This window comes from Triturus cristatus, chromosome 11, assembly GCF_964204655.1.
Source record: "Triturus cristatus chromosome 11, aTriCri1.1, whole genome shotgun sequence".
In the NCBI taxonomy this organism is placed as follows: domain Eukaryota; kingdom Metazoa; phylum Chordata; class Amphibia; order Caudata; family Salamandridae; genus Triturus; species Triturus cristatus.
The window spans coordinates 164,811,348-164,837,149 of NC_140594.1; the positions used below are offsets into that span (position 1 = coordinate 164,811,348).

The 25,802-nt window shown below is 47.0% G+C and overlaps 1 protein-coding gene across 3 annotated transcripts in view; it reads right to left on the minus strand.

Moving 5' to 3' along the window:
- The window catches only part of SETD1B (SET domain containing 1B, histone lysine methyltransferase), a 476,309-nt gene that overhangs the window by 286,202 nt on the left and 164,305 nt on the right, over positions 1–25,802 (minus strand). For all 3 annotated transcript variants that reach the window (XM_085633203.1, XM_085633202.1, XM_085633201.1), the window contains exon 7: positions 17,678–18,460. In XM_085633203.1, coding sequence (XP_085489329.1) covers positions 17,678–18,460 — 783 coding nt within the window. The remainder of the gene's footprint in view (positions 1–17,677; positions 18,461–25,802) is intronic.

A 25,802-nucleotide genomic window follows, 5' to 3' on the forward strand; every position in this document is an offset into this window, starting at 1 on the left:
TACAGGTAGAGAGAGAGGTAGAGAGAGGTAGAGGTAGAGAGAGAGAGTTAGAGAAGTAGAGAGGTAGGGAGGTAGAGAGGGAGAGGGAGAGGGAGGTGTGTGTAGACACAGAGAGAGAGAGCGAGAGAGAGAGCGAGAGAGGTGTGTGTAGACGAGAGAGAGAGGTAGAGAGAGAGAGAGAGAGGTAGAGAGAGAGGTAGAGAGGAGAGGAGAGAGAGAGGTAGAGAGAGAGGTAGAGAGAGAGGTAGAGAGAGGTAGAGAGAGGTAGAGAGAGGTAAGAGAGTAGAGAGACAGAGAGACAGAGAGACAGAGAGACAGAGAGACAGAGAGGCAGAGAGGCAGAGCAGAGCAGAGAGCAGAGGGCAGAGAGGCAGAGAGCAGAGAGAGACAGAGAGACAGAGAGACAGAGAGACAGAGAGACAGAGAGACAGAGAGAGAGTGTGTGGAGGAAGAGAGAGAGAGGGTCGAAGGAAGCATGTGTGTGTACGGGTCCAGGAATGGTGTAGGTTCTCACCCAGAGGTAGGAAGTACGCAAAAATGAAGGGTGCCAGGGGTGAGCCCCCAGGTAATTGCTCGGAGACTCCACTAACGGATAGTGGATTCTACAAGTAAAGAAGCGACATGTGAGAATCACTGCATGTAGAAATCGCTTTGCAATAAGTAGGTCCACTAATGATTGAGGAAGTGAAATCAATATGTGTTAATTATGGGCCAGAGAGAGAGAGAGAGAGAGAGAGAGAGAGAGAGCGGAAGAGAAAGAGAGTGAGAGGTAGAGAGAGAGAGAGAGAGAGAGGAAGAGAGAGAGAGAGAGAGAGAGAGAGAGAGAGAGAGAGAGAGAGGAGAGAGAGAGAGAGAGAGAGAGAGAGAGAGAGAGAGAGAGAGAGAGAGAGGGGGGGAGAGGTAGAGAGAGGAGAGGTAGAGAGAGGGAGAGGTAGAGGGAGAGGGAGAGAGAGAGAGGGAGAGAGAGAGAGAGAGAGAGAGAGAGGTAGAGGAGAGGTAGAGAGAGAGAGAGAGGGAGAGTAGAGAGAGAGAGAGAGAGAGAGAGATGTAGAGGGAGAGGTAGAGAGAGAGAGAGAGAGAGAGAGGTAGAGAGAAGAGGAGAGGTAGAGAGAAGTAGGGAGAGGTAAAGAGAAGTAGGGAGAGGTAAAGAGGGAGATGTAGAGGAGAGGGAGATGTAGAGGGAGAGGGAGATGTAGAGGGAGAGGGAGATGTAGAGGGAGAGGGAGATGTAGAGGGAGAGAGAGGGAGAGGGAGAGGGAGAAAGAGAAAGAGAAGGAGAGGGAGAGAGGAGGTAGAGGCGAGGTAGAGCGAGGTAGAGCGAGGTAGAGCGAGGTAGAGCGAGGTAGAGCGAGGTAGAGCGAGGTAGAGCGAGGTAGAGCGAGGTAGAGCGAGAGAGAGCGAGAGAGAGCGAGAGAGAGCGAGAGAAGGAGAGAGAGAGAGAGAGGGAGAGTGGAGGAAGAGAGAGAGTGGAGGAAGAGAGAGAGAGGGTGGAGGAAGAGAGAGAGAGGGTGGAGGAAGAGAGAGAGAGGGTGGAGGAAGCATGTGTGTGTACGGGTCCAGGAAATGGCATAGGTTCTCACCCAGAGGTAGGAAGTACGCACAAATGAAGGGTGCCAGGGGTGAGCCACCCAGGTAATTGCTCGGAGGATCCACTAAGGGATAGTGGATTCTAAAAGTAAAGAAGCGACATGTGAGAATCACTGCATGTAGAAATCGCTTCACAATAAGTAGGTCCACTAATGATTGAGGAAGTGAAATCAATATGCATTAATTATGGGCCATAAATAAGGAAGAATTAAAATTCACCATATCAAGCTCAATGCACGTAAATATGGGCCACCGTGAAGGAGGAAAAGCGAAATGAGCATCAAGAATGTGCCATTATGTAGAGAATAGGCTCACTGTAAGTAGCGCAACAAAATTCTATTAGCCATGCAACAGTTTAATGTTTCGCAGTTGCCAAAAGTCCGCCCGTCCGCTTCCTCTCCCCGGGCTTGTTTGTTCCTCGGTCACGCCCATGGCACAACCTCCCGGAAGACACCACTAACACCTAAGCTGCCCTATTTAAGGCCCTGCAGGCAAGAGGAGTTGTTGTAAATTAAGGCAGAATGTGATTAAGCATTTACTGAAGACATTAATGCTTTCCCTTTAGATCATGTTTTCTTCGTTATGTTGACCGAAGTCCGGACTCCATTTTGTATTGACATGCTGCCACGTGTTCACCACGAGGAGAGTCCGACCTCTGTGTTAGTTGCTCTTGTAATCTGCCTAGCAACGGTTTATAAATAGCTCCCTCTTGTCCGTCTGGCGCATGCCCAGACTTGACCACATCTGTTATAATTAGCTTTGCTTGACCATGTGTTTTCGCGGGCCCAAAGAGTGTGTTAGCTCCGCCCATGTATTGATTCAGTATCGAGAATGACCCTAAATGGTAATGTTCTTCGACCTCATGTTGTATCCACCCACTTATGAGCCCCTCTGTTGTGTATAAAAGGGGACTGTGTACGAATGTTCTTTGTGCTACTCCATGCAATACTGAAGAGTGTTGTGTGGATTGTAGGACCACCCTTAAGGGTTAATAAATGTTGTTTTTGTACTTTGCAGTTTCCGTGCCAACTTCCTTATAGATTCCGTTACAGGAGAGCGAACCCTTGTGCTTTGCGGGCCTAGCTGGGGCCTGTATTCATCAATTGGCGCCCGTCACGTGGGGCTCATCGGCGACTCGGATGCTCGAAGGACTGGTCGCGACGAAGGTGAGGAGTTTGGCCGGGGACGTGATCACTGCCAGCGGCGTCTTAGCCCTGGCATCCCGAGGTTTTTCTTCCTTCCCTTCCGAGCTGACCGTCTGGGTGGCGCCGGTCCTCGACTGAGACCTCTTCTGTCGGTCCTGCCGTGAGAGCCGTTTGGGCGATTGTGGAGCTTGGCAGTTGGAACCTGGACTCTTGATTGGTAAGAACCGTTGTACGGTACTTGCTCCGAGTTTTGAAGCCTGGTCTGGCTATTTGAGTTTGATTGATGGTGACTAGTCATATTTTGAATTTGTCTTTGTGAAAATATATGCGTTGCAACACATATAGGCAGGTAATGTGGAGAAATTTCTCCAGGAGCTGTGTAAACTTTGAACGGCGCAACGATTAAGTGCCATTTTCTTTATAATATTGCATATTTTGCATTATTCCTAGCATGCCTGCTTTTAGCGCACTCCGTAAGTGGTGCTGCGGTTTTGGAAACCGGTTGAACCTCGAGGAATCTGCTCCAGCCCCCCCAGAGGGGACTCCTAATAGGGATATGTATGTGAAGCATGGTCTTTCTTCCATAGTGTACAGCACGCTATGGAGGAAATACACAAGGGAGGATCCTGAGTTGCGATGGCCTTTGTATGGATCGTTTGATATACGTAAGATTGAGTATGTGGAACAGTGTATGTGTAAGCGACGTGCTCGTCAGGATATGTTTGAGTGTGTGCGATTATGGGTGAAGGAAGTGCGTGAGCGAGAGAAACGTGAGAAAGCACTGTTTGATAAAGAGCAACGGAAGAACGACCATGTGCGAGCGCAGGAAGCGAAGCGTCGGGAGGACAAAGAGCACACGGACAGACAAGAGAAAGAGCGTAGGCTACAGGTCTCGGGTCAATATGTTGTTCGCCAGCCACTTTATCCTGTCCTTAATAATCCTGATGATGATTTTTATTTACTAGATCGCTCTCCGCCCCCTTATGTTGGCGCATCCGCTCCGCGGCCGCAAGATTCTGGCCCGGCTCCGGGTAAGGTAGACACACGGTCCATGTTATCGGCCGAGCATATGGCTGAGCTTCGGAAACTTTCCCTCCGTGCCCTTAAGGGCAAGATATCTAAGGAGGAGTTGTTCCATACGTGGGGGTCGTGGCAAGATAGAGAGAGGGTGTATTTTCTGTCTCATTTCGCAGATGAAGTAATTGCTGCTTTCCGGAAATATTCTAGTGTCCTTGAGCCTGACGAAGTGTCTTCGGATGCCGGAGCATTACGTAATGGTGTTTTTTCTCCCCCTAAGGCTTCTGAGGCGGCTCGGCGGCTGTTCGCTTTGCGGGATGAGGTGCTGGCCCTTAGAGAGAAAGCACGTCAACAAACGGAGGAGGAGAAGCAGTCGGATTCGTCTGCAGCAGGGGGCTACCCATCCGCCTCCCAGTCAGATAAGGATGACATAGTGCATGTTAAACCAATGCGAGAGGCGGCGCCTTTGTATGTTCCTCCCAAGGGAGCAGGGACTAGCTCGGATATTAATTCTGTCGATGCTAGGGGATATTTTGTATATAATTGGGTTTACACTCCATGGCATAGGGCCGATGTTATGGCGTTAAAGAATGCGCTGCCTGACCCCCGCAAGAATCCAGCGGCCTTCTATGAAGAAGTCGAGGGGGCCTTGAATTCTTGCATTATGACCTTAGCGGATATAGACCTGTTCTTTGGCCTTATCCTACCGCCGGATACGTGGCGTTCTGTCCGAAAGGTAGATGATGCGGTTGCCTTCAAGGCCCGGTGGTCTGACCTTGAGGATGAGGATAGGGAACGGAAGCCCGCACAGAAACCACCCCAGAATATTTTAGATCTCCCTGCGGCTATTGTGGCTAAGTTGAAGACGATTATCCCCCCTAAAAAGATTGACTGGAATATGTTAGCTGCATGTAAACAGAAAGTTGACGAGTCAGTCGCGGACTTCTTTACGCGCTTTGAGGAGACGTTTCATGATTTCAGTGGCCAGTCGCTTACTGACGACACGGGCCGCCACCTTTTCGCGGACAAATATGTGGCTAATCTGCTGCCGGCAGTTGCGGCCCGGTTAAAAGCGAGTGAGAGTTCTTGGTCCTCCGCGACACCGACGGCCCTTCTGACCATCGCCCAGTATTATGAGCGTCAGGAGCACGAGGCGAAGGGCCAGGAGGAGAAGAAATCGAAAGATCTTAAAACCAAAGTGATGTTAGCACAAGTATATGGCCCGCCCCGCCGGGGTAATAATAATAGGGGAAGGGGTGGATCTTATGGTCCCCCTTCGGGCCGATCTGATTTGAATAGGAACCAGTGTGCGTATTGCAAGCAGTTGGGCCATTGGGCCAGGGATTGCCCAGCGTTGCGTGCTTCGCGTCAGGGGCACACTCCGGGTGGCCCGAGAGGTAGAGGGGGCTTTTCGAACTTTAGAGGGAATTCCAACGATAATGCCCGTTTCGATACTGCCGGACAGCACCGAGATAGCTCAAATGTTTTCGATCGCCAGCACCAGTATCATGTATCGGACATCGATCGGTCGGGATATCACGATTCGCAGCATGCATAGGAATGCGTTGGATGGGGGTCTGAATCAGTTGAGGTGCCGGTCGATCAGACGGGTCCTTATGTATCGGCTGAAGTTTTAGGTTCTACTGATCAGTTCCTAGTAGATACAGGAGCGACACGTAGTGCATTGTCTAGGTACTTGGTTCCGGGGGCTCCCCCATCCGGCTCAATAGTTACATCGGTAGGGTTTGACGGTACACTCTCCCGAAGCCCTCTTTCACAGCCCCTTGCATTTAAAGTTGATTGTTTTTCTGCGCCCTGTCCGTTTCTGCTTGCTCCGTACACACCGGATAACATTATGGGCCTTGATATGTTAAAGTACTTTAGGGCTACAATCCGCTGTTCCCCTGAGGGTGTGAGGGTGATTTTAAATGACAACTACCCCCGATCTGGGCGGATGTGTACGATATCAGAGGATGCGTTGTTGGCTACCCTCCCCCGAGCTTTATGGGCGACTTCGGACACAGATGTCGGACAAATGGTGATTCCTCCGGTCCACATTAGTGTCCAGGAGGGGGCGGTACTACCGCGCCTCCCACAGTATCGTATTTCCCAGGAGGGCGAGGAAGCTCTCATACAGATTGTGCAAGATTTGATCGCAGTAGGAGTAGTGGAAGAAGTTCCCTATAATATCTGTAACAGTCCGATTCTCCCTATTCTGAAAAAAGACACGGATGCAAAGGTCTATCGGTTTATAATTGATTTGAGGGAGGTAAACAAGATCGTGATACCTCAGTACCCGGTGGTTTCTGATATCACGACGTTGCTTACCTTGGTCCCGCCTACGGCGACCATGTTTTCAGTGATTGATTTGAAGAATGCCTTCTTTTCTATTCCCATTCACCCTGATAGCCGATTTCTTTTTGGGTTCACATTAAACAATAGATCTTATCGTTTTTGTAGAATTCCCCAAGGCTATACAGAAAGCCCTAGTATTTACAGTCAGGCTTTGAAACGACAGTTGGATTCCTTTGTTTTACTCGAGGGGGTCGCCCTCATTCAATATGTCGACGACATCCTGTTGGCGGCTGACACCCTGGAGTTGTGCGAGAAAAGCACGATAGCCTTACTTTCCTTTTTAGCATCTCACAATCACAAGGTCTCTAGGAAGAAATTGCAATTCTGTAGACCAAAGGTGACTTATTTGGGTCACCTTTTGTCTAAGGAGGGGCGTGCACTCACACCAGATCGTATCCAAGTAATTTTGGACACACCAAGGCCATCCACGCAGAAGGATGTACGTGCATTTTTGGGTCTTGTTTCTTTTTGTAGACAGTGGATATTGGGATTTTCACACATAGCTAAGCCATTACTAGCTCTCTTGACAAAAGACACGCCCATCCCGATCCCCTGGTCAGATGAGTGTGACGCTGCTTTTCAGCAATTGAGACAGGCCCTTTGTTCAGCACCAGTGTTAGGGACCCCTGATTATGCAAAACCCTTTTCGTTGTATGTGCATGAGAAAGATGGATGTGCATTATCAGTCTTAGTGCAGATGCACGGCGATAAGCAGCGCCCTTGTGCATATTTTTCGGCTGTACTTGATCCTGTCGCCCGAGCATTGCCAGGGTGTTTTCGCTCGGTTGCGGCGACAGCTGTGTCAATACGGCAGAGTGAAGGAATTGTGTTATCCCATAAACTGTTGGTGTTAGTTCCCCATGCTGTTGATGCCCTGCTTAATCAAACAAAGACGCAGCATTTGACCAGTGCCCGTTTAACGGGATATGAGCTGACGCTTTTGGCTCCTCATATTACGTTAAAAAGGTGCGTGACATTAAACCCGGCCACATTGTTGCCATACCCCGAGACCCAGCCTGAGGCGCAGAAAGCGCATGATTGTATTCTTGTGACTGAGGAACAAACAAAGGGTCGTATTGATCTCCAGGATACGCCCTTTTCAGAGGTAGATGGAGAGTTGTGGGTAGACGGGTCATGCCTGAAGCTACCAGATGGTACGACTTCAGCAGCGTATGCAATTACCACATTACACACGATAGTGGAGACAGCACGCATACCACAGAAATCAGCTCAAGCAGCGGAGCTGATAGCATTAACACGAGCGTGTGAGCTCAGTACAGGATTGTGTGTGAATGTTTACACAGACAGCCGCTATGCCTTCGGAGTAGCGCACGATTTCGGCCTACTCTGGAAGGAGAGAGGGTTTCTAACGTCACATGGGGTACAGATAATGCATGGGGAGTTAGTCCACAATCTTTTAACTGCATTGACATACCCAAAGAAAATCGCCATTGTTAAATGTAGCGCCCATAGGAAAGTGGTTGATAAGGTTGGAGAAGGGAATGCGTTAGCGGATCGAGTAGCACGGGAGACTGCGATGCAGCCCGGTACTACTGCCATGTATGTAGTGAAGTCACAGGTGGAGAGATGGCATGATGCGAAGGAGGAAGTGCGAGAAATACAAAAGACCGCTTCTGACAAAGAGCGGGAACAATGGGCTAGCGAGGGAGAACTGGATGACGAGGGTTGCTGGAGAAATAAGCAGATGGATAGATGGAAATTACCCACGGCTTTCGTACAACCTATGGTTCAAATGGCACATGGGCTAGCACATGTTGGAGCTTCCGCAATTGTGAAATTGCTTACCCAAGTCTGGGAGCATCCAGAGATTGCTAGCACGGCAAAGAGGGTGGTGCAGACCTGTATGATCTGTCTGAAGTATAACCCAGGGAAAGGCACGCGAACTCCAGCAGGAGGATTTGCGACGCCCACTGCACCCTTTGAGGTTCTGCAGATGGATTACATCCAGCTTGAGCGCTGTAATAACTTGAAGTATGTTCTAGTAGTGGTTTGCGCCTTCAGTAAATGGGTTGAGGCGTACCCTACGAAAGACAATACTGCAATGACTACAGCGAAGCTATTGCTGAAAGAGTTTTTCCCCCGATACGGCGTCTGTAGACTTCTGTGGAGTGATAATGGCCCTCACTTTGTAGCGGATGTTATAAAGTATGTCTTGAAGGGCCTAGGCATCACCCAGAAGTTCCACGCCGTGTTCCACCCTCAGTCTGCAGGACTAGTCGAGAAATATAATGGTACACTGAAGCTTAAGATCGCCAAAATCCAAGCTTCAACATCTTTGACTTGGCCAGACGCCCTGCCACTGGCGTTATTGTCAATTAGGTCGGTGCCACACTCTCGAACCGGCCTTACACCCTATGAGATTGTATTTGGACGCCCAATGAATATTTGGGGTCCACCAAGGCCTAAGGCTGTGTATGATGTACCTTGTGTGATGATGAGTGATTATCTGGCACAGTTAACGGATAACTTGGTTTCTATTCATCAACAGGTCCGAGAGGCGCTCCCTGATCGGTCTACTGGCGAAGGACATGGTCTCCGGCCTGGAGATCATGTAATGATAAAGGTTTTCGACAGATCGAACAGTTTGGAGCCGAGATGGGTCGGACCTGAGCAAGTCCTTCTTGCAACGAGGACGGCAGTGCGAGTCTCGAACAGGAAGAATTGGATCCATTCCCTGCACTGTCGAAAGGTACCGCCCGGATTGGTGGAGTCTGCCGTGCTGACCGATCAACGAGACATCCTAGCAGCAGAGACAGGCCGTGCTACTGAGCCACGAGACACTGAGGAGCTCTTTCCGGACCACACGACTTCTGGAGGAAGGCGATATCATCTTCGACCAAGGAAGTAAGGTTTCCAGTACCGGGACATACTGTCAGAACGGCCCTTGGGTTAGTGAAACGGAGAGCCGATGAGGCAAGGGGGGGGGATCAGCCCTGCATTAGTGTAGTGACACCCGTCTTGGCCCGCTGGTGAAGAAATCAACCGCTGCCCAAGGGGAAGAGTTCTGACAGACTTTTTAGTTTCAGGAAGATATCAGGGTATTGTTTCCTTTGACATGGAGAAGAAGAAAATTCTTTGTGCGTTGGGGTTCATGCTAACAGTAGCTATCGTTGGTATAACCACATGGTTTGTGGAGGAGGCAACTCCTGCTCGAAAGACACTTGTGTTGACGACTCCAGTGCCTGCGGAGCACTACTTTTATACATTGCCATATCAAGAGTTGAAGCATCGACAATCCTATTTGAATAACACTTTCATTCAGATGCTGCATCACACCCACGTTGCTACGAACGCTACGAACTGTTGGATATGTGGGATGATGCCAGCCCATCAGAAGAAAGGAGGTACGCCATTCATACCACTTCCTTTCTCTCACAATGGCTCTTGTAGAGCATGGTACACTTTGTTGTTTGCCACTCGGAAACCGACAGTGGGACGATTGCTTTTTAGACTTAATAAAGAATGCCATCAGGACAAGAATGGATATCCACAAGCGAATGGGACAATTTGGGAATGGGAAGAGTACCGACCGGACAATGAATCCATCCCCTATATCTTCACGAACACTAGAGACACTGTGGGGAAGGACAAATTCGTAATCCAAGTAGCACAAGCCCAAGCGGACCTGTGTGTCCAGAGTGTGGGTTTTATCCCTGTTGGTGTCAGTGATTGCATAACCGTGTTAAACATCGATGGGTTAAATAACAGTACCTTCCTAGCATCCCATAATACCTACTTTGTATGTGGAAATAAAGGTTATTACCGTTTGCCGGCTGGGTGGTCTGGGGTATGCTATGTATCATTCCTATTACCTCCTGTATTTTTAGCACCCGCGTCATATCATAAGGATTTAAAACTGTTGAATAATGTGACTGTAAATAGATATAAACGTACTCTATCAATTGATGAGGTGGATCAAACAGATACCAGCTTGCAACAGTATATTGATTTTAACTTAGGACTGTTTTTCTTTGTTGGAGCCGCTTTGAATAGTAGGAAGATCCGAAGATTAACGAGAGTGGTAGAAGCTGTGACTAATCAAACTGCTGCTGCTCTTGGGAATCTTACGGAAGAATTGCAAATTACTAGGATTGTTGCATTGCAGAATCGTATGGTGTTAGATGTAATGCTAGCTGATCGAGGAGGAGCCTGTAAAATTATTGGAAGTAGCTGCTGTGTGTTCATTCCTGATCATACGCCATCCGTTTATAATGCCATTAACAAACTGCACAAAATAGCAGCTGAAATCCACACAGAAAACGGCACTTGGTCCTTTTCTGGATGGTTTTGGGCGTTGGTTACTGCCTGGGGATGGAAGGTCTTAACTGGTCTCTGCATTATTATAGCAGTTCTGTTCCTTTTCTGTATGTGTATTCAATGTGGACCATTGTGCTGTTCCGTATGCATTTCATTCTGCATTCCAGATAAGAAAGCTATTGCCGATGTTGCTCGACAGAAGGGTCTAGCTAAAGAGGTTAAGGGAATGATGATAATTGACATATATGATGATTATTCTTGGAAACCGGATGTCTTCAGTAAATGCTGAAAGGGTCGTCTGTTGTAAATTAAGGCAGAATGTGATTAAGCATTTACTGAAGACATTAATGCTTTCCCTTTAGATCATGTTTTCTTCGTTATGTTGACCGAAGTCCGGACTCCATTTTGTATTGACATGCTGCCACGTGTTCACCACGAGGAGAGTCCGACCTCTGTGTTAGTTGCTCTTGTAATCTGCCTAGCAACGGTTTATAAATAGCTCCCTCTTGTCCGTCTGGCGCATGCCCAGACTTGACCACATCTGTTATAATTAGCTTTGCTTGACCATGTGTTTTCGCGGGCCCAAAGAGTGTGTTAGCTCCGCCCATGTATTGATTCAGTATCGAGAATGACCCTAAATGGTAATGTTCTTCGACCTCATGTTGTATCCACCCACTTATGAGCCCCTCTGTTGTGTATAAAAGGGGACTGTGTACGAATGTTCTTTGTGCTACTCCATGCAATACTGAAGAGTGTTGTGTGGATTGTAGGACCACCCTTAAGGGTTAATAAACGTTGTTTTTGTACTTTGCAGTTTCCGTGCCAACTTCCTTATAGATTCCGTTACAGGAGAGCGAACCCTTGTGCTTTGCGGGCCTAGCTGGGGCCTGTATTCATCAGAGTGGTACGAGTATTGAAAAGGGAAACGAAGAGACGATTGAAAGAAAGGTGTGGACGAAAAGGAAGCCCGTTAAAGGGGAGCGGAGAGCAGAGATGAGGGGGAGAAGAAAGGGAAGAGTGGAGAAAGAAATGCGGCCGGAGAAGAGTTAAAGCTGGGTGGAGTTGGACCAGAGGATCGGAGAAGAGACGCCTTTCAGAGCCCACCTTGCTGAGTCATGGTCGAGCATCATCTGAGCTCTAAGACGCCATAGAAGAAATGTTTACATTTTTAAAAAGTGTTACATGTTGCAAAGCAGCTGCATTTTAATGCCAGAATGGAATTAAAGTCAGCAGATGCGCACCTAAAACCAAACTTCGGGTGGGAAAGGGGGGGGTGAGCGGAAGGGGCGTTTTGATACTCTTTCGAAGAATGTGGGCACAGGCATCTTCAGATCCTTGTCAAAATTACCTGTGGGCACTCCCTTTACTGTTCTGGACTGAAACAATACACAGCCTGGAGGGTCATTTTCCAGGAAACTATGCATTTTAAAACGCACCGAGCCCATTTGGTCCTGGAATAGAAGGCTTAACAACTTGCTGTTCAAGTATATTTCTGTAGTTAATTATTTTGCGTAAACCATTTCGCAGCACATAGCACAATGATATAAGCTGCAAAATGGAATATCGGTACAGGAGACAACTCTTGCAGCTGGGTGGGATCGAGCCTTGACGTAAACAAGTGGGAGGGGCGGGGGAGTGCACAAGCGTGCGCTAAGCAGCAGCTGTTTGCTCTTTTTCAAAGCACACACTCGTGCTTGTGGCGCGCCGCTGCGCACTCCCGCAAGCTGTATGCCGCTACAAGCACGAATATGTGCTTGGAAAAAGAGCTGCACGACGGCTAAAGGTCTCCTATGCAGCGCATGCGCGCTGCGTAGGCGAGACCTAAAAAGGCACTCAAATACAGCCTGTAATACACATGCTGCCGCTGCCCTAGTCAAGTCTCTTTTCGTTCATATCTGCTAGTGCTGCTGATACCAGTCACTTCCACCAGTGGAACGTCAAGCCAAGAACAGCAGAATCCTTCACTGAGCGGGCATCTGCCGATTATAAACACGAGCATGGATTTAAAAAACTACATTTGAATTGCAAGCAAGCCACAGGTCACATCCCCAGATCAGCTAAATTGAAGGTACTCACATTGACACACACACTGGAGTGTCAAAAACAAAATTTATAGGTTCGGTATGTATGAGCAACTTCTGATTCTCCAACTCCGAAGCATTCAGAATAATGCCCAAAGCTATCTAAACCAGTCCGCGGGGTCAGAGCACGAGCACTTTTTAGTCGCGGGATGGAAAATTAAATAACTAATGTTAATCACATCACTCTTAATTTATACACAAACTAACCTCAGACAGTGGCCCGTACGACCTAAGGCTGAGAGTGACTGAGATCCACGTCTCCGACAGGAGAATTCAGTGGCCTAGTCCGGTCGCATTGGCATCATGATGAGAGACACAGGCGGCGGTGCGAGCGGCGGCAGACTGCAAAACTAAACTTGTATGCATAACTTCCGCCCACTCGCGCTGCCCACTTATTGACATCAATTCCGTCTCAGGTAGCAGATACACAATGTTGCGAATGCCGCCACGGTGCAGGAGGCAGTGAGAGCACAGCTGAGCCCAGCCTGGCAGCCGCGACTGGAACCACCTCCCGGTAGATGAGATTATATGTTGTACACAAATAATATTTCAAAAACCTGAACAGTGAGTGCAGCCTGTAATACACTATGTGCAGCTGCCAGAGCAGCACGCGGTCTGCGCTTTACTTAATGTAAATGCTTAATGTAAATGAGCGCTAATAGCGGCGCTCCCGACTCAGTGTACCAGCAACTTCAGGAGGTGCTATAAATAAATGACTTTGCATTTTGGTGTGGTGATGCAGACCACTACAACAAAATGCGTTAGTCTAACACCTGATGCGCGATACTTGACAGGGCAAAAACCTTTATTGACAAATGTAAAGCGGACAAGTCAATACACCGTGAATTCACGGCACCATAAGTTGGCCCCGCTAATTATGAGTGACATTTCAATGTCTATGAATGACACTTTGTCGCCAGCAAAATCACGTGATGAGGGAAACAAATATCAGAAAACACACCCATTTGAGCAACGAGAAACTCTACGATCTTAAAACTGTTGAAAAGCACCAGAAATAAGGAGTGTGAGGCACACATTACAACCAACCAGGACACTGTATAAGCCTTGACTATACTACTGATTGTTCAACCCTAATAAAAGCGATTACCAGCACTGCTGAGCGGTGTCCGCCCCAGTTGGAGCACACTGCCTGCTGCCCAGCCCCGCAGCACCAGATCTACTAGTAGGCTGTAAGTGCGGCAGTCCCAGAGCTACTAATATACGCCAAGCTCTTGACTTAAACTAAGTGACGTCGGCCGTGTTGAAAGTTGACAGGCACCAGTGTGGTCACTGCACGCTGGCGCTGTCTGCACTGATTAGGGCTGCCTGGGCCTATGGTGCAATCTTGGTCCTCGGAGGGGATATCTCAGGCTAATTCTCTAGGAATCCATGTGCTGCCCACAGTGGCTCTGGAGATTTTGCCAAGAGGTGTTTTTGCCTGGCAGCCTTGTTAATAACCCCCGTTTCACACCAGGGGTCCTCAGGCCCTCTGTAGTGTTTCCAGTGATTCACGGTTTTGAATTCTTTCGTGTTTTAGTTGTTTTTTTTTTTAAATGCACATCCATTTAGTGAACCTGTTATGTTAAAGATCACTTGCCACCACAAAGGTCTCTGCGCTGGGGTAGAGGAGGCCACTGCTGTTGCCCTAGTTATTTATACATCAGCTCGTCTGAACAGCTGAGTTTTTTTCTAAATCCCTAGTTATTCATAGAAGATTTTATTTCAAGGGGAAAAGTAGTCCAAGGGAAGGAAGACGACACAGAAAACCTGACTCCCTCAGTCTCTTTTGCTTCTAGGAACAAGATATGTTGGCCTAAATGGGGAGTGCATCACTGCCTGCTGCCCAGCCCTGCGATGACTGATCACGCTGGCGGGCTGCAGGCCACAAGGTCATTCCAATCCAATCTGAACATCGGGCTCTTATCGGTCTCCGCAACGGGCTGTGCAGTGAGTTACCTTCGTTATGGTAGCTGCGCGCTGTGGCGCTATGGATTGGTAAATGTGAGTGAATCAGCAACTTACAGTTTTGCAGCCTCAGTGTGGCCGCGGCAACTGCTCCAGTGGCAAGCGTTGGCTCGGCCACAATTCTGGGCCTGGCTCGGCAACTCTGCTTGCACTGCGGTGTGAACTTGTGCTTTGACACCAGCTCACTCAGACACCAGCGCCTCGGACGGCCACCGGCTTCGTTCACGTTGCATGCTGGATTATTTTAACATAATTGTGGTGTCCAGGCATAATGAATGCGGTATGCAAGGAGCAGAGCTGGCATTGCGTTTGCTAAAGTATGCGGATGCCGGGACACGGACAGGACACAGTGAGACTGCCCTCCACAGCGAGCCCGCGGCACGCCTCCAGTCCCCGCTTCCTGATTCCCCGACCTCACTTCCTCCTAGGACCAGTACGAGAGGTCAGACACATCCCCACCCCGCCTGCGGCGCCACAGCCAGTGAGCACTTTCTTTTCTCTAGTGAGGGACTCAGCTGCGCCACGGGCAGGAATTCAAACCTGCAGGCTATTACGATACGTAATCGCAGCAGTGCACAATAGTTAAGCCTGCGCTGGTGGCAGCACCCCGGCCTGCAAGTCTCAGGAGCAGCAGAGCCAGCGCAGGTCACAGGCACGTGCGCTAGCAGCCTGGCATACCCTTACTACAGCGCTGCTAGTACAGCAGCTGAACGCGCCAGCTGCACGCGTGCACATCGCCTGACCGGGTGCGAGCGTGCACGCCTGTACGGGCGCATGCACATCTCCTGTACCCCCGCCGCGAGCGCGGACAGGAGATGTGCATACACGTGCAGAAATCCTGTCCTCTGCACATGCGCGTGCACATGTCCTGTCCCCATTCCACTGACAAACCGACAATAGGTGTCGCCAAGGCACGGGCAGCACATGCGCTGCGTCGCTAGGCGAGACCTAATAAAAAAATAAGAGAAGGCCCTTTAGAACACAATGGATCATACGATTTCTTTGATGACCGCCCGCTCACAATACTTTTTCCATTTGTTCGTTTCACTGCAATTTAAATAACAAGTGCTTCTATAACCAAGAACTTATCACATGAATTTAATGAGGAAATCCAGAACACACATTAAATGCAAATTATACAACACAAAACCATAGACTGCATTAGGACTATGACGGAAGGAGATGTAACCAGGCTAAAAGTAAAAACTTGAAATAAAGCCAAAAAACCACTTGTAAATATAAATAATAAATAAGTGCAGATCGCGTTAGGAAAGTGGACTAAAATGTTTCCACTTGCATCCACACAGAAACAGGAACAATATGGGCTGCAGTAGTCTACGCTTCCACACAAACATACACAGATGCAGGCAGCTGCAGTGAAAGTGTCCAGCACAGAATGAACAGGAAGAGCACAAGCAGAGGTGGCAGTGCACGTTCCCTTCACACGCATAGAACTAGTATAGCAAAGTAAGCGAGATGAGCACAATACAATCACATGCATAGAAACAGGTGCAGCATAGATGGCAGCAGTACAAGCTTCCTGCCCTCCCCACGTACATGAACCACTCCTGGCCCCCTCTAACTTCTAAAGGGATCGGCAAAAAAGGACGTGGCAGAGGTTTATTTATTTATTTATTTATGGGTTTTATATAGCGCCTGAATCACCCCATACGGGGTATCTCTGCGCTTAGGACTGCCGGTTGACCAATAAAGAGAGTACGATTAGAAAAGTTCTGTTTTCAACAATTTCCTAAAGGCCACTAGGTTGGTACATTGACGTAGATGTAGAGGGAGGAGATTCCAGTAATGAGGTGCCAGATGGGAGAACGCCTTCCCTCCCATCCGCGCCAATTTAAGGTTGGAAGCAGATTACTGCAAGACACGGCTCGCTGTGTAATCCCATTGTATCGGGAAAGGGTTAATGCTACATTTCTGAATTGGTTATCGGAACAAATTAAGCAATTGGAAATATGTGGCGAAATATTCCTATACAGTGAAAACATGAAAATTGTGAAAGGGTGCGTTTTAAGGCCATTTCCATTTATCTTCAATGTGGATACAACTTTAGTGGAAGGATATAACGGAATGCTCGGGTAAATTTCCTGGTAGTGTCTGGACCCAGGAGGACGGGCATGGAGGCCACGTCTAGTGTGTTAATCCTCAGCTAAAAGGTAGGTCCTGTGTGTTGGTGAAACATGCTTCTTTACAGCTTGCTTTTAGTTGTTCGATGGCCACTATATGAAAGTTTGAAAAACAGTGCACCAGAGTAAATCATAGAAAAGTGCACCACTGGGATTTGTCTGGTCAAAGTTCAGCAGTATTAGTGGTCGTGCCCTTACTATTTTCTAACTGATGGCTCCTGAAGAAGAGGTATAGAATTTCTGCTGAAAGCAGAGGATCCCGCCACTTTAAATACTTCAACTCTACTTCAATGTGCAAGGCTTTATGCTTTATAATGGGCATAGGGTAGTAAATAAAGAACCTGCTCAAATAAAGACAGAATCTATAATATTACAGCAGTGGTCTGCTCAGCTATGCCTTACAACTGATCGTTGATTAAAGTCTGCATTTCAGGACCAGGCCAGACAAATATTAAATAACACTACCACTGTTACGTTTTCTTTGGAACTGCTGTTTAGTGTAGTATCGAACCATATGCTTGAAATCTGTTAAAACTGCATGTTTTTAAACCGAGTGGGATTAACCACCAAAAAGTGGTGCACCTTGATAAAGTTTGCATACTTCCAAAGTAGCTAGAAATAGAGAGTGAATGAAATAGAGAAGGGAAATGCGAAAAAAAGAAAAAGCACACCAGGGAAGGGACATGGGCATGAGTCTGAATTACTTTAGTGCAGAGAGGTCAAATGGGTTCTATTTGCATCAACTGGTTGAGTGTAATTTAATCTTTCTAGACACATTTTTAGACGTTTTACCTACTGAACATTGAGGAAATTCCAATCCAGTCAAGTCAAATACTTTTATATTTCGATCTGTCATTCAACCAAACCAATTGTCTCCAAGAAGTTACAACAAAGAAAATAAAAAATGTTCTGAAACTTCTAAGTACTAACAATTGTGGGCCAAGTATACCTACATGTCATATGAACAAAAGTGCTTACTGTTAGGCATTTATGATCCATTACTTAGTTCAATTGTGACAGACGTAGATACATTTGAGAAGACGCTATACATATATATGTGAAGGAACATTTTAATTTGCAAATTAATTTTAAGAAAAAGACTTCTTACCTTCGCTAGGCGCTCTTTCTTGTCCCACCAATCATCGAAAGCTCTAAATGCAACAACTTCAACCATTTTTCGGTTTAAATCCCTTTTCATTATTGCTTTCAGTTCTTTGACTATGATTGAGAGGATTCCATCCACAGTAGCCTTGTGCGGATCTTCCTTTTTAGGTTCATAACCTGGAGGTGGAACCGAAGGGTCAAACTTAGGAAGCGGTGACCACGCTGGTCCATGAGGGAGATTTGAAGAAACAGAAAAGGAGCGGTATGATGGAAGGTTCACAAAGTGTATTCCACTTCTCATTAACGGTGTGTATGGATAGGAGCTTGGTCCCTGTCCCTGCATCACACGACTCATCATGTGAGTTTGCATCTGAAAGGACATCGGCATTCCACCCCATTGACTGCCTAAAGTATTTACAGTCTCACCCTGGACCACAGGGAACATTCTGTGGTGAAAAGGAGGAAGAGGAGACAGTATATGAGGTGGTGGAACCCCTGGGGGACCAGGCAGAGGAGGAGGTGGGACTGGAACTGCAGGAAGAGTTGGTGGAGGAAGCGGAGGTGGCATTGGAAATCTTGGTTGGGGTGGTTGGGGTGGTGGAGGTGGAAGAGGTGGTGGAAGTGGTGGAAAGCCTGGGGGTGGGATGGTCATAACAGGAGGCAAAACGATTGGACTATTTACTGCAGAGTTCAAGACAATGGATTTGGCACAGTCTACACTTGAGTTGGGGGAGTTATTCATTTCATCATCAGAAATGTCCATGTCTTCTCCAGACAAGGGCTGACCCTGCAAGAAGAAAACAAAATCACCTTCAACATAAAGAACGCAAAATTTGTACAAGAAAAATAAATAACAAATCCTCCTTAAGAAAACTACAAAATTTAGGTCTTATATAAATCCTTTATATAATATTTCAAACGAGTCTTCTCAGATCAAAATATGCTCAGATCAAAATATGTTTACACAAGGAGGTTCTCCAACATCATTACAATTGAGACACAACAAAGTAATTTCTTCTTATTAGTTTAGTAATGCTTGCAAATGTTTCGGTATATGCAAGTTTGGTATTCATTTGCAATATATGAAATTGAAAGTAACCAGTGAATAAAAAGGTTCTTACCATTCTACTCCTCTTTACTCATCCCAAGCCTCCTCCTACTGATTAGAGGGCCAAAAAAAACGTTCTAGACCCTTCCCTCTTCTATACTTCCACTATCATTTTTAATCCAACTAACAGACGAACATGTCCACAGCTCAAAGTAATTTAAATTTCCCTATCCTAGCTCCCCGCTAATCCTGTTTGGGAACCAGAGTAGCGTGCTACCTGTCGAAAAGTGCATCAGCGCCTCATCGGGGAAGCAGGCGCTATACAAATGCAAACCCTTCTAACCCTCTACTAGCTTTTTCCAATCCAAATAAACTCACATGCCTACCGCTCAAACTAATTTAATAACTCCCTATACTATTTCACCACTAATCCTTTTTGGGTTCAAGGGTAGTGTGCTACTACTGAAAAAATGCTTTGACGTCTCGTCAGGGGTAGTAAGCGCTATATAAATGCAATTACAATTAAAATTCAGCCTATGCTAAACTGTACTTTTTAACACCAAACTTTAGACAAGCTTTCTGTTCATTAGTAGAGTTATTTCTGCACTTTTTAGGCAGAAGCTTCCCAGTAGCTGTCTGGTTGTAAAGCTACTGGAATGCATTCCACCCTTTATTTACAACTGGCTTTGTATTTTGCCTTTCCTGTGGAGCATATCCTGTTTACCATCTTTCTGATTGGATCCTTGTATTCTACCATGAATGCTTGCTTTCTAGGATCTCTTTTCTTTTTCAGGAGGCCCTCCACAATTATTTTCAGTTGTCTCCTGGTATGCTAGTTCAGGAAGCAGTAAATGTGATGTATTTCTTTGGAAAAGGTTTCCTGGCATATTTTCGATTGACTTCTTATCTCTGCCACTACCAATTCATCAATCTCGCATGCCCGTGAGGAAGAATGTTCTGTTTACAAGCTTGTTTATTTGGTCAGTGTGCTTCACTAATAGCATAACTTATCCTTTTCCTCAATTTCACACTTGTGCCATAGGCTCTCCAAGAAGGGGAGTTGGAGGTACTGAAGAATGCCCAAAATAACCACAATGAAGTTCAGAAGTGAATGAGCAATAAACATTTTATTTTTATCTTGTCATATTTGCTGTGCATTCAAAGACAGAGGTCAACTACTAGGCTCCACCTTCCAAAGGGAGCTTGGTGTTTTCTTCTCTTTTTCTAACTGCAACTTGAGCGGATTTATGTGATAATATTGCTCAGTTCTGGAGTTTGAAAGAAAAGGCTGCAGGATGTAAAATGTTTCTAGTACACAAAATTCAAATGCCTGTACATTACTTGTGCAAATTCTTCAGAATATATCAGAAGTAGACAAGCACAAAACAAAAACACACACACAATATATATATATATATATATATATATTATCTATAGTTCTAGTTAGGACCGTGTTTCCATAGGAAATCTGAAAATTCTATTTTGAATAACTTTGGCGCCAGTTGACGAATCCTCGTGAAATTTTCAAAACAAATGGGGCGCTCCGCTCAGCTCCTACCCTGAAAGTCTCTGGGTGATTCGTCAAGCGGGGGCCGAGAAAAAAGGGGGTCACAAAACGCGTTTTCCCCGTGCATTTTTCCATAGGACCTTCAGTCGAAGGTACAGCCCGAACGGCTGAACAGAATTACTTGAAATTTGGCAGAGAGGTAGTCCTCAGGTCAGGGAAGTGCCTTTTGCAGGTCTGGTGTCAATCTGTTCAGTATTTCCTGAGAAAATAGCATTTAAAAGCATATAAATATCTATACGCACGCACGGTGCGCGCACGGTACCGTGCGCGAGCGAAATTCTGATTTGTTGTTAGATGTCGGTAAACATTCGAATCGGTCGAAATCAGGAAGTGTCGGCCGCCATTTTGTCTCTCGCACTGAAAAGGAAAAGGGGAAAAACGTGGAAAACGTGAAAAGGGGGCAGGGAAGAGAGTTCCTGACCCACTAGCCTTTGTCAGGGGGTCACAGAAGGACCCCCAAGGGGAAAAAAAACATTTTTATTATTTTTTTTTTAAATCGCAGGGTGCGCGCACAGTGCGCACAGCGCGCGGGGTGCGCGCAGCGTACCGTGTGCCCAAAGCGCGCGCACGGTGAAAAACATTGAAAAAAATAATTTTAATAAATACATAACTTAGCATTTAAAAAACCGTACAAATTCACTTAAAAAACCATAGGTTTCACACACGTTATAGTTAGGAATTAGCATTTAAAAAACCTTGCAAATTCACTTAAAAAACCATAGGTTTCACACAGGTTATAGTTAGGTGGATATTTCACTCGTAAAAAATCAATGAAATTCCCCCGTTATAGTTAGTTCAGATAACTATAACTCGCGCGACCGCCACTCTATCACAAGGATGATGTCATGAGTGATGCCACTGACCATGTCATGAGTGATGTAATATGGGACGTCATGAGCAGTGGATTGCGGGCGTGCGAGTTATAGTTATCTGAACTAACTATAACGGGGAATTTCATTGGTTTTTTACGAGTGAAATATCCACCTAACTATAACCTGTGTGAAACCTATGGTTTTTTAAGTGAATATATATATATATATATATATATAATATATATATATATATATCAAAGAAATACCCTTTCAGGCATAGAGTGACGAATAAATTATGCAAAAAAGAAGCAGAGAACTCTGGGTAGTTCTCAAGTTTAGGTGGAAAGCAGCTCCTGTATGGAGCACTCTCAACACCAGCGACACTCTAGATCTGCTCACCTCAAATGTCTGTTTTTCTATCAAAATCTTTAAGCATAGGATTAGCACAGTGCCATCCACGCCGAGATAGAAAAGGACAAAGTCTTTTGCCATTTGTACAGCAAAGTCTTTAAGCATAGGACTAGCACAGTGCTGTCCTTGCCGAGCTGTAAAATGACAAAAGCCAATTACCACTCCAGGCACAGTATTACAGCTTTGAGTTGGTAAAATACCAATCAAGCCAACCTGAAATGAGTAAAAGCAACCCCTGACACAGTGTTTCGCTCTAATTAGAGCTCTTCAGAGAGGTATAGCTTCTATCTCGGCGTGGATGGCACTGTGCTAATCCTATGCTTAAAGATTTTGATAGAAAAACAGACATTTGAGGTGAGCAGATCTAGAGTGTCGCTGGTGTTGAGAGTGCTCCATACAGGAGCTGCTTTCCACCTAAACTTGAGAACTACCCAGAGTTCTCTGCTTCTTTTTTATTATATATATATATATAAATATATATATATATAGTGGCAATGAGCTCCAAAATGTACCACTACCCAGATACTTACTACTCATGCTGAATACATTTGCTACACTTGTGTTTAGTGCGACACATGGAATTTTTACAATTCCTAGGACTTCAGTGATGAAACATTAATGGTGGCATCCCATTCTGAAATTTATTAGCGCATCACTGGTGTAAGCCAATTGCAAAATACCAATTAATGCATGAGCCTTTGTAGGCACATCTTTTTAACTATTCCGTTTCTACACAGGTCCTGAAGGAAGCAGGGTACTGGAATATAAATGGCATTTGCTCAAATATCTTGCTTGCACGTCTCACCTTTTACTCAAGGTTAAAAAATAGATGCTAAAAATGTCTAGTAATAAATGACGCAATTGTACTGTGTTATTTGTAATTCACTACTCAACAAAAGTTTTTAATAGGATCCACTGAAAGCAGTCCAGGGACATAGGCAGCGGACTTTTCACAAGAATCTAAAACCACACAGTAATATAATCAAAAGCAATAGAGGCAGTATGTGCACGACATTACAAACGACAATTAGAAGAACTGCCCAATATGAACTTTTACCAGCAGCACTCATAGTTCAAGTCTTGACAAAGCCGGTGGTCTTTGTCAAAGTGTTTTGTTAGCACTTGCTACCCTAACAAAGCCTGTTTCTAATCATTCCTAACTTTTACAAATTGGACCAAAAGAATAAGGAGATGGTTAGACCCAAGACTCTATTTCATTTCAATAACAAAGTTACTACCTTTGCACACTTGATGTGCTAAAGGTAGTGGGCAGCAATCAGAGAAGGCTTACGCCAGTGTGTGGCTGGACAGCGACTTGGATACAGCTTAGCACAGTATTGTCAAATCTGTGTGTTCTAGAAACTAAGGGCAAAACGTAGTGGGCTATAGGGAATGAAATCTTGAAAATAAGTCCACGACTCAGAGTCCACACCATTTACATTCTTCACTCCACCTACACCTACTTAACATCCACCTATCCTCTGACCCCCAATCTGATGGCATCAATTCAGCACTTGGCCGCACTACAGACCATACTTTTTGCCTCTGGGGAGATCTTTTTAAGTACCCATGGTGTACAGCATCACTAAAAAAACATTGCCAAAAGGTCCAAAAGCAGAGACCAATTGGCTTTGCCAATGCTTGTCATCTCATTAAGTCTATCAGGATTAGTGCTCTATTGTCTCAAATGTGGCAGTGCCCCAGGGAAGTTCATTGGCAGCTTGACGTTCATGAATGTGTAGATATTGGATGCAGGTTTAACAGTCTTCAAGAAATCAGGAAAAGACGCATCAGGAAATAGGTCTCAATCACCGGAACACGTCAGATAACAGAACAAGCACTGAAAATGCAATAGGCCTCGCCTTTTATTAAGTTAAAGCCATTTGCTTTGCTATAAAATACCATTAGCAAAGCAAATGGCTTTAACTTAATTAAAGGCGAGACCTATTGCATTTTCAATGCTTGTTTTAAAGGGGCCTGGAAACGGGTCTCTATCGGGCTCTGTTTTTTGCCCTGGCACAGGCGGTCCGTTTTTTTCCACGACTGCAGTGACAGCAGCCACATCGATGAGCGTTGTAGAGGAAGGCAAATCCTTTAAAGAGAGTCATTTTCTCTCTGGATTTCCCTTCTCTTTTTGAAACTCGGGAGCTGCAACATTGTCCTGGTGTCACCAGGGCTTTAAGTGGAAGTTTTTTTATTAAATATTATATAAAAGCCAAAGTTGCTGCTTATTTATCTTATGCAGCTAGCAACCATTGACAAAGCCAATAGTCCTGACTTGTATGTATGATGTGACTTGTTGTATATCATTACGCAATGACAGGAACAGTAAAATACAAGTCGGGCGGCACTGATTTTTAGCTTACGTGTTTTAAGCCACGCCCTAATTACATTGACCACGCCCCTTTGAGAGACCCCCAGTTTTTTCATCCCATTTAAAGCCCTGAAAGTATTTCTAAAGTATGTCTCAACAGTTGACTTTTCTACATGCTGCTTAAGACAAGACAGCAGAGTGGACATGAACCGCTAAACCTTAGAAGAATTCTCCAGGCTGCCTCCCTAAACGTTCATTCTTGCTTTTATAGAGTTAACCTTCATGGCTTCTGAGATGCATTTGTTTACCATTACCTCAGAGCTGAGGAACTATTTGGTTTGCGCCTGGGTTGTTTAACCCCTTCAGCGCTCATGACGGAACCACTCCGTCATGAGCCACGGGTGCCGTGTGCTCATGACGGAGTGGTTCCGTCATGCTGCGGCCGTTGGCCGCCGCTCCTCCCACGCTGCGCTGATTCCTCGCCTGTGCGGGCGATTAGCGCAGTGGGCGGAGTCATGACAGAACCACTCCGTCATGAGCACAGCTCAACCGTGGCTCATGACGGAGTGGCTCCGTCATGAGCACAGAGCCACCGCGCTGCCCCCAAACCCCCCCCCAGCGCTGTGGCGGAATTCCTGCTGCAGCCAAGGGGTTAAGAAACATAATACCCTCTGTTTCTTTGGGATACGTAATTCGCAATATAAATAATGCGCGTCATCAATAGGCGTAGAGCTTTGTACAGCCAGCGGCCCATCCCTCCCATTGTGCACTAGTTTCGTTCCTAACAAAATGCGCGAGCAGTGAAGCGGTACCTGTAAACACTTCAGGCTTCTCGGAGCTGAGGGAGGAGATGGGCTATCTAACGGACCGCGCGCCTTCGACTCCCACCTCCCGGGCAGTTTGCATTCCAGGGCAGCGGACTGGTGCCACGATCCGAGGGAGAGGAGGCTCTCATGGACCGGACCAGCAAAGCATGGCCTCCTCACAGGGCATCCCTGGCCGCCTTTACCACACAGAACATTCCAGAATCCTCCGGTGCCCTCGCGCCTGATGGGGGAGGGACCCCAGAAGGCTGGACAGTGCTGTCCATCAAATTTGCAACGGGGTACTCGGGTAAAGCGGCTCTTCAGGCTAGTAAGTTGACTCCACATTGGAGGCGGCGCGCAGCACGGACCCGCTCCGGGGACCGGGGTGCCGCGTCGGACAAGACAAAGAGGCAGCGGAGCACAGAACGGGGGCGCGCTGGCAGACGTGGACCCGGGCCTCGTGTTGGGGAAGACCCCACAGTGAGAAGCCAGGCTGCGGGACGGGGCACGTGCAGAGGAGTGAAGACGAGGTAACGCGGCCCGGGGAAAGGGGTGTCCCGCCCCCCCCCGCCCCCGCACCGGCGAATAAGGGGCCCTGCTGTCTGTATCTGCGGCCTGGAGTCCAGGCGTGCCCCGGTGTGCGGGTTGGTCGGGCCCGAACGAAGAAAGCGCTGGTGAGCCCGGGCCTGAATTCCTTGCAAGAGTGGCCTGGGGTCCCACTCGGCCTGCGAAGTGAGCGACACTGGTGACCCAATCAAGCGCCGAAACCACCCCCCTCCCCCCCCCAGTCCTACCGGGTGGGGGAAGGGACGCATAGCGGACACGACACACCGCAGATACAGTGGGCTGGATATGGTGCTCCCAGTTACGCTTCGGCAACGCGACCTGAGAAGAGCGGGCATATTCTGGACAACGGCTCCCTGCACAAGCGAAGGCGTGGAAGGGAGGGAGGGAAAACCGATAGGCCGAGCGCTGACCTTTCCGGCGCAGTCTGGCAGCGGCGACTACCGACCTCCCCAACGCCTGCTCGCTACGCCGCGAGACGAAGTAAGCACCATGGGGGGGAAAGGCCAGCGTGGGCCGCAAAGCGTTACGCAGGCAGGCAAATTAGACAAATATGCCTATCGCAGAGAGCTCACAGACCCCAGAGACTCCCAGGAAGAGGGAGGAC